Source organism: Bradysia coprophila, chromosome II (genome assembly GCF_014529535.1).
Source record: "Bradysia coprophila strain Holo2 chromosome II, BU_Bcop_v1, whole genome shotgun sequence".
In the NCBI taxonomy this organism is placed as follows: Eukaryota; Metazoa; Arthropoda; class Insecta; order Diptera; family Sciaridae; genus Bradysia; species Bradysia coprophila.
Window position 1 is genome coordinate 5,186,825 of NC_050735.1, and position 19,690 is coordinate 5,206,514.

General features: G+C 34.6%; 1 protein-coding gene across 5 annotated transcripts; it reads left to right on the forward strand.

Moving 5' to 3' along the window:
• The first annotated feature begins 1,928 nt into the window (after nt 1–1,928).
• Nucleotides 1,929–19,309, forward strand: LOC119068155 (BTB/POZ domain-containing protein 6). Of its 5 annotated transcripts, XR_005086098.1 has the most exons (8): nt 1,929–2,027; nt 7,871–8,256; nt 10,601–10,839; nt 10,907–10,979; nt 11,178–11,325; nt 11,398–11,614; nt 17,795–18,843; nt 18,874–19,309. XR_005086098.1 is itself a non-coding variant. In XM_037171631.1 (7 exons), the coding sequence occupies exons 2-7, from the start codon at nt 7,971–7,973 to the stop codon at nt 18,770–18,772; spliced, it is 1,941 nt and encodes a 646-aa protein (XP_037027526.1). In that variant the 5' UTR covers nt 1,929–2,027; nt 7,871–7,970; the 3' UTR covers nt 18,773–19,309. The 5 variants fall into 5 exon arrangements, 4 of the variants coding, with proteins under 4 accessions (XP_037027526.1, XP_037027539.1, XP_037027548.1 ...); XM_037171631.1 differs by having other exon boundaries at nt 17,795–19,309; XM_037171644.1 differs by having other exon boundaries at nt 10,604–10,839; nt 17,795–19,309.
• The last annotated feature ends 381 nt before the right edge of the window (nt 19,310–19,690 follow it).

The window sequence follows — 19,690 nt, forward strand, 5'->3', positions numbered from 1 at the left end:
TCTTTATAGTTGGCAACCATAATTCGAGTCGAACTCCTTCTTTTTATGGATTATTATTAAAACTCAAACAGATTTATGGTCCTACTAACACTTACTTAAATAGGTAGGAAGGTCGCATAATGATCGCAATTAAAATTATCCAACCAACACTACACACAATATTACAATACTTAAGCTCGCATTTTACTGGACTTCTTCGAAAGCAAAACAATTCGACAAAACAAACATTTAGTTATTACGATTCAATATCAGTATCTGGGGCTTATGTTTGTACTTTTACTTTTTTGTTTGTGTATTTAACATTTCAGTTAAGGTCTTTCTCAGACCACCGTCTGCAACCACACACAAAATAGAGTGTGTGCTCATGAAATTATCGCCATTAGACTAAAGTAGAAGAAGGCAAGGTACACACATAATGCAATTCGCCAAGATTACATGAGTCGAACTGTTAATTCATTTGTATAATCGGTCGTAATACGCACCGATGATTTTACCGAGGTGACAATAATTACAATTCGAGTGTGGTAATCTTTCTCGTTTACCAATCCATTGGCAAAATTTTAAAATTTATAGCAAAAAATTGTGATCATTTCTCTCTCTTTGTTCACATTTTACCGGACGAAAACAGGAAGATAATCGTCAAAGCAGCAGCATCCAATGTATTCTCTTTTACTGCCTACCACATGCGAAAGTAATTTCTAAAAAAAATGAACCGAAAATATTCCTGATGTAATCGATAATTTTCGCAACAGGCAAATTACTATGACATTGTAATGTTCAACTTTCGCATGGGGTAGGCAGTAAACAATTTTATTTAGAAAACTACAGGGAAATGTGCGACAACTTTATTGACGTTTAAACGTTAAAACTCATTTCCCCGAAACTTATTGAGTAAAATAACGTAGGTAATTGTTTGGAACTTTGTATTTTGCCGTGGCCTGGCGTGGTTGCATCCCTCGCCTCTGGCTCGCCACACTTGGCAAAATAAAAGTTCCAAACAAGTACGTAATCTACTATTACTCGTCGCATACAAAGGTTTATCAGAATTCAATTTGTAGTATTTGATTGTGAGTTTATTGTGAGTGTGGGACATTTGCATTGCGGTGCTTTGTCCGTTGCATTTTTTAAATTTTTTAATTTTGGGTCAATTGAAGAATAAATATATTTTTTTGTATGAATTCCGATTAATATTTGTTTGTTTGTCACCTCTGCAAAGGTGCAGCTTTATTATGAATCAATTGCATTCGCATTAATATTCTAAACGATCTGCGATGTTTGCATAAATATTGTAATAGGTACTGGGTTTTAAACAATTAACTGGCTTATGAGTAACCGAAGCAGTTTACGTCTGATCAATTTCTAGATTTTCTATCAATTTTTTTTTTTACTTTCTCAGAATTTGTTCTATTCCTTCTCAACAATTTACAAGGCTTCAAGCCGCTTATATGTATGATGCAAGATGAGCTGTACATTTCCGCTTGAAATATTCATTGCTTACTCTATGGGTTCCCACTTATACTTTCGACCTCTAATTTCGTCACAATACAGCTCCGCTTCTACTATATGTTAAAAGACAGCTTTAAACGTAAAATTAAACATTCAAGCATCTCTTAATCTATTGGAATTAGTTTGCATCGTGTTCATTGTCACCGTGCCCTCAAATAAATCCAAAATAATATTGTTGACATGACAAAAATAACAGTTCCAATAACCGCAAACATATATGATTTCATTATACCTGTGGTATCATTAACGATCAATATTAATATATTTTTAATACTCATACACGATGATCGGGCGCATATACATACAATGAATGAATATATACCTATTTTGCTTACATAAAATCAACGAAAATGAACAGAAAAAAAAAGAAGTTTAGACGGACCCATAAACACCTTATTCTTCTTGTAGTTTGGTAATTTTTCATTTGTTGTTTGACCTGCACAGTAGAGACATCATCGCTACACATCGCGTTCGATCCGATTATTATCACTTATTGTAACGATAATAGTTTTGAATTTATTGTAAGTAATCTGGATGTTAAATCTGTGATATGACCCGTTAATATTAGATGAAATAAATAAATAAAAATTTCGATTGAAATTACCGAATATCAGATTGAATTTCGGTTAAAACCGAATTTTGTGCATTAGAAAGTGAAATCTAAACAAATTAGTGTGTGAGCGTAACTCTTATAAATATTTGGCGTTATTTTGGATGTGATTAATTAAGACCCTGAAGTTAATATATGCAGTGAAACGGTAAAAACGAGTTACAGCATGGTCAAAAAAAAAAAATTTCAAATTTGAAGCCGAAAAGGTAGCAAGTGATATAATTATACGTTAAAAAGTAACTAAGTGGCGTTTCGTGGAAAATTGTATCGTGTCGGATGAGAAGGTTTCAATTAACTGTATGGAAAATACAAATCACTTAAATCCACATTCAAAATTTGGGGAACGAATGTTGCATTCGTCTTTTTCATCCGGGGACCATACATTGTAAATTTCAATAATTGTTTTAATTATCATCTTCGTCGGAATGCTACCGACTAATGGTATAAGCTAAGAACATTTTTCAAAGTGTCTGTTAGTTATTTGAACGAAAGATGTGCTATATGGCAATCGCAGTAGTTTATTATAATTAGTGAGGAAACAGTTTACAAAACAGAAAGCTTCTGGATTGTTTCTTAGAAGCTTTTTTGTAGCAATTTATTTATCTCTAAACATTTTCGACTATCAAGGTTACATAAATCAGCAAGAAAATACCAAAGTTTACTTCAGTTTACTTTTAGGTTACAGGAACAGAATATTTAGAGGTCAAAATTGAAATTTGCATTAAATGTCTGTCAGACGTAAAAAAGCCACACAAAAAACATAGATGCGGTCCTCAGCTCAATCCACATATTGAAGTTCTGCCATCATTTTCAGAATACACCAATACAGTCATGTAAGATGAGTAGCTTGTGGCAGAAGCCATATATTTCATATTGCCGTAATATTGAAATATAAAATAAAATCTGACGCGAAAAATCTTATTCATAATTAGCGTACACTAAAAATGCAAGTACAGTGGGTTTTACCCAGTTGGTCTAAATCGATGAATTCCAGTAATTTTACTGACATTTATGTCTCTTTGAGACACAGACTCGCCTCCATAATGTACATAGCTTGGGAATAGTCTCTAAGTTCTATAAAGAGTTTCTAATCGACAAGCCTCTGACGGAAAAGCACCTGCAATGAACAAAGTTTTGTGACGTCGTTGTTACGAACCAATTTCGAGATATCTACCAAAGATAAATTCTGTCTGGCGATAAGAGTGAAACTAATTTGATTGGCATATGTGTGGTGAGCAAAAAATGAAATGACTACAGATGACGTCAGTGAAATTTAGGCACGAATTTGCTTTAGCTGTTTTTCAGCTGGTCCACTCATGCAAACAAAATACGTCTTTGTACGGTTTTACCACTACCATGTATAAATTTCGTTTTGTTTGTATGAGTTGTGAAAAACAGCTGAAGCAAATTCATGTCTAAATTTCACCGACGTCCCCTGTAACTACAATAAAATACGATAGATTCATGTTGAGTTGATGGTCAATTTAATATGAATTATTGTTAAATTTCTGAGATTGGTATTTAATTCAATAAATTTGGTTGTTACCAATTGCTATACCCTTCATATGTACATACATATGTGACATATACCTAAAACCTCGCTTGAAACGTAATAATTTGAAAAAAATATTTTTTAATAATTTTCTAAGGAAAAAACTATTTTCATGGTGTTGTGGACGGTAAAAACGTCTCTCTGAACTACACTCTGCCAGATTAATCTGTTTCTATTTGGTAATTACATATTTTGGAGAATGTTTTTTTCTTAAATCTTATTATAAAAGATTTGAATTATTATTACGAAGGTTGCAAGTAGCAATGAAATTTTGAAATTTCTTCACATTCATAAATTAATCACGAAATTATGAATGTATCGCGCTGCTATGTATCTAATAGCAATGTTTTTGAATTCATGCATAAGACCTATTTGAAACCAACGTGTTACAATCCACAAAATAAACACCTGGTGTCAGAGACGGTAATATGGCTATTTTGTTTTAATAAAAGTTGTAATTAGACTAGCCATTGTTTTTGAAGAGAGTTTACCAGACCAACAAATCTATACGAAAATTTCCAGAGCCAAATTATTAATAAATTAAGGAGCTTCAATGGCATGCAACACTTATAAAATCTTAAATCTTATAAATCCGAGCAAAGCAGGAGGTAAATCGACCAAACACCGTCATACATGGTCATGGGAAATACCGTCACAATTAATTATAAACAACGGAATAGGATGTAATTTAATTGATCCGACAGACATCATATAACAATTAACGACCCTCCTCCAAGTTCAGGAGAATAAAATGTCATATCAACTTGTTGAAATGTTATTATACATTTATTTCGACTATTTTTATAGTCATTTATAGTGCATTTTGTGCACGCATTCCACTTGGCACGTATTACACATGCAGTCAAGACAAAAACATACAACAAAAATATCTGATTGGAAAACCGGAATAAATTCTTTTTAATATAAATAATGATTTCAATTCATTAAAGTTCAGTTCAACGCGCTTTATGTTTATCTTACATTCATTATATATATATACCTGATACCTCATTTGTTTTATTATTATTTTTTCATGAACTTGAACATTATAACAAGTAATAATTTTAAAAAATACATTTTTGGTCGAAGAACCGCAACAAGAAGCGATATAAATCAAAAATTAATTTGTGGTTTGATCTTATTCGGTAAATTGTTAAAAATGAAATTGAAAATAAAGATCTTTTGTCGGGACGCATTTATATATAAAGTAATATTTGGAATCATTTTTTGAATTAATTCAAGGTTGGCGTTTCGGCTTTGAAAGGAAGTAATTGAATTTTTATTATAGTTTTATTTTTGGCGGAATATTCTTTTATTGTATTGAGTAGACGATGTACTACAGTGTACGGTGAATACATTATAGCAAAAGACTTAGATCTGTCCGATATATGCAAATAAATTTATAGGAAGTCATCAGTATAGAGCTGCAAAGCACTGAATGAATCTTTGTTTAAAACGACAAAGCTAATGAACACTAAAGAACAGTCTGAATATTTAGCCATTTTTATGTCGGTCAAAAACTCGTAAGAGGCATCGATGATTTGCTGAAAAGGATACATTTGGGCGTTTTTTTAATACTTAATTTTAGTTTACTTTTGATGATAACTTTCCACCATAATCCTTTTTCAAAAATATACGACTGCAATATCGACCACTAATGTTTTAGCTTTCAACAAAAAATAGATTTGGTTGTAGGAGTTTGACCAGCTCTGAGAAAACTGAGCAGTTTATGAAAATTTCTTTAAACTGCTGATTTTCTCAGAGCTGGAGAAACGACTACAATCAAAACTGAATTTCTGTTAGAGCTAACACGTGCTCGTTATTGCTGTCCGTAGATTTTTCAAAGAATTCTGATGAAAAGATATCATCAAAAATGAAATACGGTACACACAAATGTAGGCTACAATTTTAGCTCAGCATTGATACCTCTTAAGAGGCACCGGCACTTAGCTAAAATTGTAGCCTACATTTGCGTGTTTCGTATTTCCTTTTTAATGATATCTTTTCATCAGAATCCTTTTTGAAAAATGTACGACCGCAATTCGCACCACGAATCTGTTAGCTTTAAATAAAAATTAGTTTTGGTTGAAGTCGTTTGACCAGGTCTGAGAAAAGTGAGCAGTTTAATGAAATTTTCATAAACTGCTCATTGTTCTCAAAGCTGGTCAAATTGCTACAACTAAATCTATTTTCCGTTGAAAGCTAACACATTCGTGGTCGGAATTGCGGTGGTACATTTTTGAAAAAGGTTTCGGGTGGAAAGATATCATCAAAAGTAAACTAAAATCCAGTATTTAAAACGAATATGCTATTGGCACCGGGTGCCAATAGTCTCTTTATAATACTGTGGCTAATGGCACCTGGTGCCAATAGTCTCTTTATTATACTGTGGCTAATGGCACCAGGTGTCAATAGTCTCTTTATTATACTAATGCTAATCGCACCCGGTGCCATTAGCCACAGTATTATAAAGAGACTATTGGCACCCGGAAAAATTTAAATCTGAATAAAAAATCCGAATATTTTGAAAACTAAACTTTACACAATACTACGGAATCCATCTTTTTACAAAATGTAACGTAAGGGTAGTTTGTTCGATCTTAGGGAATTCGTCCTTTTACGAAATTTAACGTAAAGGCGGATCGTTCGATCCTGAGGAACTCATCCTTTTACGAAATGTAACGTAAAGGTAGTTTGGTCGATCTTAGGGAACTCGTCCTTTTACGAAATTTAACGTAGAGGCGGATTGTTCGATCCTAAGGAATTAATCCTTTTTCGAAGTGTAACGTAAAGACGGGTTGTTCGATACTAGGGAATTAATCCCTTTACGAAATATAACGCAAATGCGCTTTGTAGAATACTAGGGAATTCATCTTTCTACGAAATTTAACGTAAAGGCGGTTTGTTCAATCCTGAGGAATTATTCCTTTTACGAAATTTAACGTAAAGGTAGTTTCATCGATCTTAGGGAATTTTTCGTATTGAGATATGTAAAGGCGGATTGTTCGATACCTTAACGTTACATTTCGTAAAGGGATGAATTCCTCAGGATCCAACAATCCGCCTTTACATTAAATTTCGTAAAAGGGCGATTTCCCTAAGATCGAACAAACTACCTTCACGTTACATTTTGTAAAACGATGAGTTCCTCAGGATCGAATAATTATAAAGAGACTATTGGCACCTGGTGCCAATAGTCTCTTCCTATTTAAAAATCGCGCTAATGTATGCTTTTCGGCAAAGTACCGGTGCCTCTTAAGACAAAAATAAGACTTAGGTCCTTGTGGTACACTTACGAAACAACTGATATTATTTTAGGTGACGCATTATGCACCTGAATGCAATCTTTTTACAAAGAGAGTTTAGTTGACATCGACCCGAAAAAATCTGAGAAATCCATAAAAATGCTGAAGTTCTAGAACTGGGTAGAGCAATGCAATGGTAGAAACCAAACTACCACTATGATCCAAGGAGTTGCGGGAAAGGACCAAGAAAACAATATTTTAGACCACTGTTTTAACATTTTCGTAATCTTTTGTAATTCCTTCAAGTTCCTTCAAGACCTCGTCAGAATATGTGGGAAATGATAAAGCGACGTCCCAGTCGCCAACAATTCATTTCTCTGGATATAGCTTTAAGCTAAACCGAACATATGATAATTTTCATTATTTAAAAAAAAACCACAGCACCAAAGGAAGCGTTAGGAAAATATCTCACACTGAGCTACATCGTTTTCTTGAATATGAGATAAATAGAAAGCTGGAAAATTCTTTCTAGCGTTGTGCATTTAGTACAAACGGAGACGTGTTTAGCTTGTGTTATTCATGAAAGTCTACATATAAGACATTCAAACATAGCGCTGGTATAATATTAGTATTTGAGTACTGCTCATTCTTTTTGATGAACGATGAGAAAGTCCTCATTATCGTAGAATTTTACAGATGGGAGCAGTGTGGTAGGAAACATTTTTTCGCCAATCTTCCTCAGGAATGGAGTTCCTACAAAAAATCCTTGACTACATGTGTGCATGGGGAATACGTAACACGTATTGGATTAAGATTGTAGGACATTTTACACAGAAATCAAATTAATTAAAAATTTAACTGGAGTCATAACTGAAATTTTAACATCTGCAATTTTTTTGACCTACTCAAAAATTTTAAAATGATTTACTTAAAGGTCACGATTTCAACCTTTTTCAGGTCACACTGGACGGCAAAAAAAAACTTAGGTCAAAAAAGCAATCTTCTACCTTTATGCATCAAGTTACACACATAACCCCACAACAAAGTGGGCCGCAAGATGACTGAAATATTCAGCGATACAATAAGCGGCTTGCAGTTGTTGCACTGGATCGTTAGTCAATCAGATATCTGGAATTTAGCGAACAAATGCGCTGATTTCGTTCACAAAATTCACGAACCCCTCGAACGCGGTGCTGCCGTTTTGGACAACATATTAACATTGGATGGAAGCGATGATGACGAATCGGATGTAAATCAGTGGCTGTACGACGATAATTGGATTGAGGTAGACAACATGATTTTCGATGAAGTACACAACATTAGGAATGCAGGAAATCGGAACGGTGAGTTCAAGTTCGTTTTATGGTAATTTAAAATATGGCACGAATTGGAACGTAATGCGGAATGAAAACAAATTTTGTTTGTTATTCGGAATTCGGTCTACTTACATTAATGGTGGCAAAGTTTGGTGTGTTGCATAGTGTCGGTTTTAAATTACCAAAAATTGGCTGAAGCGAACGCAATTTATAAGGTTTCAAGGTGCTTTAATAATTAGTAGGAAAAAGCTGTTTTGTTATTGTTTTAAATAATTGAGCTGTATTTTTGTATATATTCTAAAATTCGCTACAACATCTTTCTCTCTCTCTCTCTCTCTTCCGCTCAGCAGGACCTGAGCACAAAATATTAATATACGTAAGATGAATAATAGCTGCTCGCTTTTTGCCAAGAAATTTGGCCACTAGCCCTAGTTTAAAAAGATGAAGAAGTGACCAAATGTTGTGTCCTAAATAACGAACTATTTTGATCTGTTACTTAACTGACCAAAATTCGAACTGCTGCCTATAGATTTAGCGAGGGCTTCAGATTTTCAGAATCATGACTTAAAATATTCTATTTCACCGAGGCTTATTTATAACCTAAATGCCTAAGCCTTAAAGTATTATAATAGCTGAATGGATCGATTTTAGTAGTACATATAGTCTTTACAACCTTTCAAAAAAAACGAGCATTATAATCATTAAACAAATCTGTTCCTTCCTTTGACTTCCTTTTCATTGACCTGCTGAACGTTAAAATTTATTTACTTTACTAGTGAGGTAATGTGGCTATTCCCTCACTAGTGAAGACCCTTTCCCTCGCTCGTAAAGTAAAACGCCATACTTTAAACGTGAACTAATCTGATATCTCGTATCACGACGAGTAAAAGTACGTCGGGCTGAAGCCCTCGGATACTTTCACTCATCTGGATACGAGATATCAAATTACTTCACTGGTATAGTAATGTACTATTCCCATGGCCTAGTGAGTTAAATAACTTATGTAATTGTGGAGCTTTGTATTTTGCCTTGTGTGGTCACGTCTTTCGACTTCGACTCGAGCTCCAAACGTCACGCTTGGCAAAATAAAAAGTTCGATACAAGGACGTAATCTACTATTATTTCATTAGTTTTGCTTCATAAAAAGTCAATTTTGTCGTTACTAATTGAGTAGTGCGACAATATTATCTTAAATGCCAAATTTCGCTACAAATTAAGCAAGAAACAAGGAAGAAAAAAGTGAAATTCGATGTGTTTTCGGTTTTTATGCATTGAACTGGGATCTCTCAATTTTTCTCGTAATTTCGGCCTTTAGCATGAAATAGATATTTTCTTATCGGTTGTGGGTGGTACATTTTAGGCATTTTAGAGAGTTGTAGCCCTAATGAAGTGAGATTTGGGATTTGTTGGGGTTTATAAGAAATTGAAAATCTAGACTTTCATTTGTTCAACGACATTCTTGTAGAATCAATTACAAACCACAACAAGTCCTAAATTAGAAATAGTGTCGCATTTGACACAACAATTTTTTAAAATTAAAATTCATTTTCTTTGAATCCGCCAAAATCTCATACGCCAATTTTCAAATGAAGAATTGTGGAAAGCAATTTATTTTCATTGTTCATTTTATCGATTTATCTGATTCCATTCATTCACTCATTCATAAGAAGTGCAGTACTATAGCCGCTTTACTATACGCTTTACTATACCACTAACACTTGTTAACAATAACGTATTTGTGTTAGCTAAACGAGCTAAGCTCGCTGGAGGGATAACATGTGTAGTACTAGTACATATATGACTGTATACAATACAAGTCTATCCACACTTGCATGTATTGGATGTGTTGGATTTTGTGTTGTGCAAATGCGTACAAGTACTCAGTCTGATTTCAACATGGCCGTGTAAAGAAGTGTTTTTTGTATGGTGAGGGCGTATATGCAAAGAAAAAAAGGGAAAAAAAAGTTCATAGACAGAAGTGTTGTAGTTCGAAACTAAATGGCTATGTCTCATATTTACAATAAAATTGCACAAAAACCAGTTAAGAAAAACCAAGAACAATTAACTATGCCCGCTTATTCACAAACTTGGATGAATAATGGTAAGAGCAAATTTTCATTAAAAATGTTCTATCCTGCATTTGACGAGACGAATTTTCATTTTGATTCCATTTAAATGTTGCATTTAATTACCATAGTTAATGCACTGTGTGTGGTGTGTGCAGTATGTGTGCCAAGATTAACTTGGTGACTGTAAAATGGCAAACATTCACGACTATAACATTCCAATTGGAATTTTTATTATTATTGATATACCATCGTCGTTAAAGTCACTAAGTCTTGACCAATTCGTTGACAAACATTTTTTCCAGTAGAATCACTAAACAATGGTCCGCTATTGCTATCGCCTGTAATGCATAATAATGCCCAAATGCAACGAGAAAATATCCAAGTAACACAGCCATGTAGTGCACCATCTTCATCACCTTCGTCGCCATCGCCATCATCGCCAGGCGCAGTACACAGTACGTCGTTTTGTATGCCCTCGAGTGGAAATCTATGTACCATAATAAACACTGGAGATCCGAATTGGCAGGCAACAAAATCGACGGTAAGCTTTATTGATGACGGTGAATTGCAGCTCTTTTCGTAACGATCGTATTCGTTTCATGGTTTAGGTTCGTGAGCGGAATGCTGCTATGTTTAACAATGAGCTGATGGCTGATATCAGTTTCATTGTGGGAAGTGATGGTGAGTTAGATTTTTGCTTATTTAACTGTTGTTATACCAACGTTTATAAATGAGTGGAAGTCAGATTTATCATCAGTAAAAAGTTCATTGGAAACTCATGCAATTTCGTCACTTTTCATTAATGTTAATTCGAACATAAACCGGTGCCATCTAATGGTACATTGTAATTTAACTAAAGTATTGTCTGGTTACTTTCAGACAACATACAAACAATACCAGCCCATAAATATGTTCTAGCAACTGGAAGTTCTGTGTTTTATGCAATGTTTTTCGGTGGATTGGCCGACGACAAATTGGAAATAACAGTTCCAGATGTAGAGCCTCAGGCATTTTTAACATTATTGAAGTAAATAACAAATTTCCGACGTGCTTCTCGAACTAACACGTTAACAACCAAATCCCATTACACCATTTGCAGATACCTTTACTGTGATGAAATTCAATTAGAAGCCGATAATGTATTGGCCACATTGTACGTAGCCAAAAAGTATATAGTCCCACACTTGGCCCGCGCCTGCGTCAATTATTTGGAAACTAGTCTGACAGCGAAAAACGCTTGCTTATTGCTCAGCCAATCAAGACTGTTCGAGGAACCGGATCTCATGGCACGATGTTGGGAGGTGATCGATGCACAGGTTAGTGAACCATTAGATAGCATGAATTTAGAAGATATGCAGGGCATTGTCACACCGAGCGAAAATTCAATGTCCGCGTCCGAATCGTCGGATTCGTTATTATCAAAGTAAAGAAATTTCAAAGTCGAAATTGTTAAGAAATGGTCATGAGAACGAGAACGTTACGTTTGAGGATCAAAAGAATTTTTTTTTATGTTAACACGCACACACATTTGGCATCACAGTGTCATATGTAGGTCGTACAAAAAAAATCCCCCGACTGAGGAAATTTTCACTAAAACTTAGTTCAATTCGTGAGATTGTTCCACTCATGTCGTTTCTAGAAGTACAGACACAAATAGGCCACTGTTAAAAACACTGCGTCAATGTTAATTCTGTGAACTATTAAAGGAATCGGTATACAAGATGAGAATTGACTGACTGATTAGATTATCAATAATGTACGAACTTCGACACTTCTCACTACATCAGATGGAATCCATTTCCCAACGTCACCACTCAAAACCTATACCATACATGTCATAATTGCTCAGATCCTTTACGGTACAGCTATCACCTCACTTCGTTCGACCCGATGAATTGAATACAAACACAGAACATTAGATAATCTTTCTTTCTTTACCTTACCTGTACCTGATATAGATTTCCGTATGTTGTGCGGTAGTAGACATACTCCGAGAGTCCACATCCACCACATGCATATCCGTCCCTCATAAGGCCTTAAGGTTTGAAGCCCATGCCAAATTGTATTGCCACCCGATACGAGAAACCATTGGCTATTTTTCTATGTTTTCTTGAAGTTTTCCACAATTTCCAAAATTTTCACACATTTTTCTAAATAAAAAAAAATGGGGGAAATTTGGAAAAATTAAGGAAAATTCGGGAAATTGTGGGAAAATTAACAGGAATATGGGAAAATGTTTCCCCAATATTAGACCTTTTTCTTCGACGACTTTTGAAGGTCAATTCAACATGAATATGATATGCATGCGGACTCTCCGTCTATGTAGGTGAACAGAGTATTTTTCGGGGATTCAAGTCTAATATTAGAACTTGCAAATGAACTAGAAAATGTGCCATTGGGTATTCGTAGATCGATAACAAACTCAACAATGTCTAATTGTTCATTGATAACATCAAATCTTATCCTAAGCACCTTATACACACAAAACCAAAACAAATCAGAAAATATTCATCAAAACACAACGAGTGCGATAGTTTATCGGAATTTTAAAAAATATTGCGACAAAAACTCATTACCAATTTAAACGGAAAACAACAAGAAAAAAAATTAATTTTATTAAAACTACGATCGTGGTTGTGGTAGTTATATTGCGTTGAAATTTATGTACACACTTTTTTACGGCCGATTAGTATTTTACCATTTGATAGTACATATTATACACACATATTGTAATATCGGATACATATTCTTATTAAATAAATTAGCAATGAAATCGATGTTAAAGAAAGGAAAAAAAAGAGTTGTGAATGTTTAAAAGACTCGATTGATTATTCAAAATAACCGAACTGAATATACATTTTGTGTGAAACGGAAAAATTAGCCGATTTCGCTTTTAATGTTGGAATTTAAACTATAAAATTAGACGAGACAATTAACGAAAAGACAGAAATTATTCTATTCATTACTCACTTATTTCGTTCAACTACACGGAAAAAACACAAAATGTCGATGTACGTTTGAGTCGATCACGTTTTACGTGTGGGTCGCAAATGCTACGTCTCGTACGTAGTATGTACATCGAAGTCGTAAAATTCTACGTCTACATCGTACAATAAACGGCTGAGTGAACCATTGGTTTTGTCCTCACTAAACTACAATGTACAAAACCAATGGTTCACTCAGTCGTTTATTGTACGATTTAGACGTAAAATTTCACGACTTCGATGTACATTGTACATACTACGTAGGAGATGTATTATTTGCGACTCACACGTAAATCATGATCGAATCAGACGTACATTGACATTTTCCGTTTTTTCCGTGTATGAGGCTGATAGACATTTTCAGGGACTAATTAACCCATTTGCAATTCACTGGCAAGAACATCGTACTATAGTGTTCCTATTCCTATTCTACGTCATCAGTATCAATAAAATTTGCAACAATATTCACTCGCTCCATTCGCGTAGTTATGAACTTCCACTAATCTTTACTTGAGTTTTATGGTTTTTGATGGAAACGTGTATCAGGAATCGTCAAATCAGATCGAGTATCTTCACTAAATGGTTTACTAGTTTTTGTTAGGTAGCGAAGGGAGCAATTTTCAATAGAACTCTCCTCACCGTGCAAATGTGATACACTTTTCCATTAAAAAAAAAAACAAATTTAAGAGCGCTCACCCCTTGGCAAATTTTGAGCCTACATTTGTGCGCAAAAATATTCGTTTTTTGATGATTTCTCTGAACCAAAATCTTTTTTCGAAAAAGTAAAACCATTAAAGCATGCAAAAATGTGTTACTTTGAAAGGAAAAATTGGTTTGTGGTTGATAACTTATCCCACTTGGAGAAACATTTGCAAAATGTGTAAATTACACATTTTGCAATGTTTTCTCCCAGTAGGTAAAGTTTTGACTCACAAACCAAATTTTCCCTTAGAAGTAACACATTTTTGCATGCTTTAATGGTTTTACTTTTTCGAAAAAAGATTTTGGTTCAGAGAAATCATCAAAAAACGAATATTTTTGCGCACAAATGTAGGCTAAAAAATTGCAAAGGGGTGAGCGCTCTTAAGTCCAACGCCTCGATGAAAATCATAAACCTCTTACAAATAAAATTGGCATCGCAATAATCCTTAGTGTACGACATTCAGTTATGATATGTCCTATAAAGATGCAAGTTTTTTAGCTTAAAAAAGTTGGGAAAAATAGTTTTTGTCAAATTAAACTTAACAATTTCCTCAATATCTACAACAATTCTTACTATATTTCCCTACGCCGATCAAACGTGTCTCCAAAAAAAAAGTCTAATTCGATAAACACCAACATTATAAACAAACTGACTAGATTTATAAACATGATGCCATTAAAACCCACCTATTTCTTAGGTAGATATCGCACGTGCACATCAGCCAATCCATAATATCACGATTTAGAAATATCTTTTACTATTTGACATACAATCTGAGAATATCTACGAAAATCGGATGTAGACCTAACGTATGTAAAGTAGCCAAATTGGTGGACTTTAAAAAAAAAACATTTTTGTCTTGAAAGGTCTGTGATGCTTCACAAGACTTCAACTTGTCAGGACAAGAGATCTTTTGAAATCCTGTTCTTACATTGTTACTTTTGTTTCGACACACATTCTGGTACTTGTGCTAACACTATATATGTTCTCTAAATATTTATTTAGAATTTTTGGGAATTTTCAGAAACAAAATTGCCCAAAAATACAGGGCCTACAGTACTCAAAAACAAAAGTGCCATCTAGATTTTGTGTCGTCTTAGTCAAACCGTGCCCTTATGAGTGGCTGATATGCATGTGGGCTCTCGGCCTAAATATTTAGAAAACCATTTTACAACTTAGGATTAACTGAATATCTTTAGACAATTAAAAAAAAGAAGAATAAAACTAACGAAACGTCTTTAAGTGCAAAATTAAAACTAGAAAAACCGAAAAGTAATAAACAAACTCAGATTATATGACCAAACTAATATGCTCGAATAAATGTTAAAATATTTTAATGGGTGTTCTAACTGCAATACGATTAAATGTGTTACGCATACAATTTATAAAAATAAAACAAAAAAATCAAAATAATGTAAAAATGTTATACAAGCCAAATGGTTAGTATGAATGATGAAATACAAAGTCACAAGAATTAAATGTTGTAACCTGATACTGATACTTATGTAATATTTACTAAAAAAAACTTCAAATTTAGGATTCAATTTGATTTAAAAAATGAAAGACATGTTTTAATGTTGCAAACAAATAACAAATCAATAAATGTGCTCAATTTTACGCTTAAACAGAGATTGCGAATTGTCCTTTTTAAAGTAAAAGTGCGATAGAAATTATGAAAAACGAAAAGAAATTTTATCAGAGGAAACAAACAAACAAAAATTGTTGAGCTCCTCGTTCCTTTTAGTTAATAGTAGATTACAATCGATGCTGTGAAAGTAATTCTTTACATGAGCAATCAATTCAGTGATATAAACCGAACTCACAAGGGCGTATTTGTGCAACAAGTTTTGGAACAGTTATTTGTGTCACCGAGTGGTAAATGCTTTTTCAGGCTAAAATGTCTGTGTGTCAATTGTAACTCAAGGTTGCAGGTCGAGTGCACATCGTGTGACTAAAATAGTAGATTATGGAACTGGTTTACTAAATGCGTTGTTAAAGGTAACGAAAGTTTCACTTTTCGTCACAGAGTTGAGAAAAATGGTATTTAGACTCGTGCAGAAAGTACATTCAACATACCTAAGCCGATGACGAGGCTCGCAACTACATGAGTCAAAATAACAGTTTCCAAAGCTTATTGCTTAAATACACACGAGAGTGATTTTGCGAGTATCACAAATCTCGATCCCGGAATAATGAATGACTTCACAGTATCGAATGTACAGTGTATTTTATTCGCTGTCCCATCCCGAAGGTCCAACTCAAAAGAATATGAAAACAAATCAATTCAAACAACTCTTCGCTTTACTGTAAAGTAAAATCGTTCATGTAATGAACTTGGAGTTCTGAGTTGTAATGATAACTTTCTGCATGGGACAGCGAATGAAACGCAGTTAAATTAATGTAAATCTGTCGTTACTACTGGATAGTACTAAACAAATAAAATGAAATTGTTATAATGAAAAATGAATGTGACATATCTTTGTGTTGTCTGTAGTATTCTTTCCGTGAATTGTAAAAAAATTATTTTTGTAATTTTGTTGAAGTTTATGGCGAAAGATTTTTTTCTTTTTAAAAAGATGATAATTGTTGACAATATACGATTTTAATATAAACCACCAAAAAAACACAGTATTGCAGTTTTAATCACCCTAAGTTTTTTTTTTACAAATTTTATTTTTAAGAAAATATTTAATTTTTGGACGAACTTCATCGTAAGGTAACGGTTAGGGCTCGCCGCAGTTCAATTTGAGATCTTTAAAATTTTTTTAATTCAATTGTCTTTTCAAAAGGTGCGATGGCGGATATAAATGACATGGGAATCAGTGGCTTTCAGCGATATAAGTCTCTGCTACCGTTCGTTTTAGTAAAACTAAAAACAAGTGAACTTAAGGTTCAGCCTAATATTTAAGGTTAGCCGGCTTACCGTTTTAGCATCATAGATAGTCTGCACGGGACAGAAGCGATGTGTAACAGATAGCCACTCATACTGACCATCAACGATGACATTTACATCCACTGTCGCGCTCTTTCACAAGACGAGCTTTCGTTACTTTTTTTTCGTTACTTTGTAGAAGAGTGATTAGGAAAAGCTTACTAGAAAGCTGAGTTAATAGCACATTACAATACCAGTGAAGTAAATTGATATCTCGTATCCAGATGAGTAAAAGTATCCGAGGGCTTTTACTTTTACTTTTACTCAGCGTGATACGAGATATTAAATTATTTCACGTGCAAAGTATGGCGTTTTACTTTACGATCGAGGGAAAGGGTCTTCACTAGTGAGGAAATGGTACCATTCCCTCACTAGTAAAGTAAATAAATTTTTAATTTTAGATTTATATGGCTGTCCAGTCCGTCGTCAATTCGAATTGGCATTTTTAGCTTTAAAATATTCCTTGCTTATTCTATTGTATAAGTCTCACGTTCATCAGTACAACACTCTTTCGATTTTTGATGACCACTCTTAGGGGTCGTACAAAATGATGTTCCGCCATAAGAGGGGGTAGTGTTCAAGGAAACGTGACGATTCAAAAAAATTCAGGTCAATTTTGACCCTTTTTGTGTCACACAGGGGAAGACGAGTCGAATATTCAAAACAACAGTGTGACGTCATTTATGTACTGCCCGTTAGTGTTATTTGAATACCTTCAACGATAGGCTACAATATCCATTGAAAATACAAAATCTCAGACTGGTATCACATGATGTCCCATTTACACAATCTGCAAAGAAAATTCCATCCAATTTTCAGCTCATTATGAATTGTAATTGTAATTGTAATTCCATTTTCTTTCTCCTCCCCAAAACAGGCAGAAATGGCCATCAAATCGGAGGGATTCGTTGATATCGACATGAAAACATTCGAGTCGATCCTTGCTAGAGAAACACTTAACTGCAAAGAGATCTGTCTGTTCGAAGCGGCCCTAAACTGGGCCCAATCAGCTTGTACCAAAATGGAAATCGATCCGACGTCACAAAATCGGCGCAACGTGCTCGGCTCTTCGCTGCAACTTATACGAATACCCACAATGACACTGGAAGAATACGCGAATGGCGTTGCGCAGCTGGGTATACTGACGCCACAAGAAACGATTGACATATTCCTGCATTTCACTGCAAAAAGTAAACCGATGCTGGATTTTACGACCAAACCGAGAGCTGGTTTAAAAACACAAGTTTGTCATCGATTTTTGTCATGCGCCTATCGATGCAACCAGTGGAGGTATCGTGGTCGTTGTGATAGTATTCAATTTTCAGTGGACAAACGAATTTTTATCGTCGGCTTCGGATTGTATGGTTCGTCGACGGGGGCAGCCGATTACAATGTTAAAATTGAATTGAAACGATTGGGCAGAGTGTTGGCGGAAAATAATACGAAATTCTTTTCGGACGGTTCCAGCAACACATTCCACGTCTTCTTCGACAATCCCATTCAAATCGAACCGGATCTGTACTACACGGCATCGGTTATTTTAAATGGATCGGAACTGAGCTTCTTCGGACAGGAAGGTATGACGGAAGTATGTATGGGAAATGTTACGTTCCAGTTTCAGTGTTCGTCGGAGAGTACAAATGGTACGGGCGTACAGGGTGGCCAAATACCGGAATTGATTTTCTACGGGCCAATGGTTACGAACAGTGGCAGTAATAGCAATATTGCTACGCCCATTGCTGGATGTTCGAGTGCATCGATGAATGGGAGTGGTGGTGGTGGTGGTGTCGGTGGTAGTTCAATATCGTCATCAAATAACAGTAACAATCGCAGTAATAACAATGAAGGTGATTGAAGTCAGTACGACGATTGATGACGGAATAGCGAACCATTTTTTTTTTCGCATTTGAACTGGGAAACAATCAGCCAAATTAAGTGAATTTTGTTTCTATAAAAGGAGATTCACTGAATCTGATTTAGTGATCATTGATAGTCCGTTAATATTTATTATGTTTAGCATGGAAAAGACCTACATTATGCACAAGATACGATCTTCTTTAAATGTTTTTTTGATTTAAAACTTTTCGAAATATTGTAACCTCTGCTTTCGTAGAAATTCGCATAAAAGACAATTTACTTATGGAAACCAATTCTTGAAGAGAATTCACATTAAACAACCTATTTATGATAAAGAGAAACACGAAGAGGAAATTGTAGAACTAAGAACTGCAAACGGTTTCGAACATACAGCGTGATTGAGATTTTAAAAAAAAATCTCGGAAAAGTCAAACATGAATTTTGACTTACTGCGGCTAAGTTGTAATTATAATGAAGTAGAGACTTAAGACAAAACTATTCAGACATTAAAATTAAACAAAGAAAATTCTCTCAACTCAGTTTGTTTTCAATTCATCATCCTTTCAAGAGCGCAACGAAATTGCAACTTTTTCTCCTTGATGAACAAATATAGAGTTTACTACCACGATTTCCCACGAAGAAAGTATGAGGTAGAGAGCAGAGTTCATTTAAACGACCTATCGAACTCATTGTCTGCTTGCTTTAAAACATTGCGGTATTCCTTGGCCCGTTACCAAGTTTTTCAGAGTTTCATTGACAAAGTCAACGGAGAAAATACAGTTAGTGGACATGGTCGAGCTCAATGTGATGCAGCGAGGGATAGTTGCAAAATCATTAAATTATCGCAACAAAAAAAGGGATCGTTGGAACGATATCTTTAACGATGGTGTGGTATAGCGGCAATGTTTGAATAGCA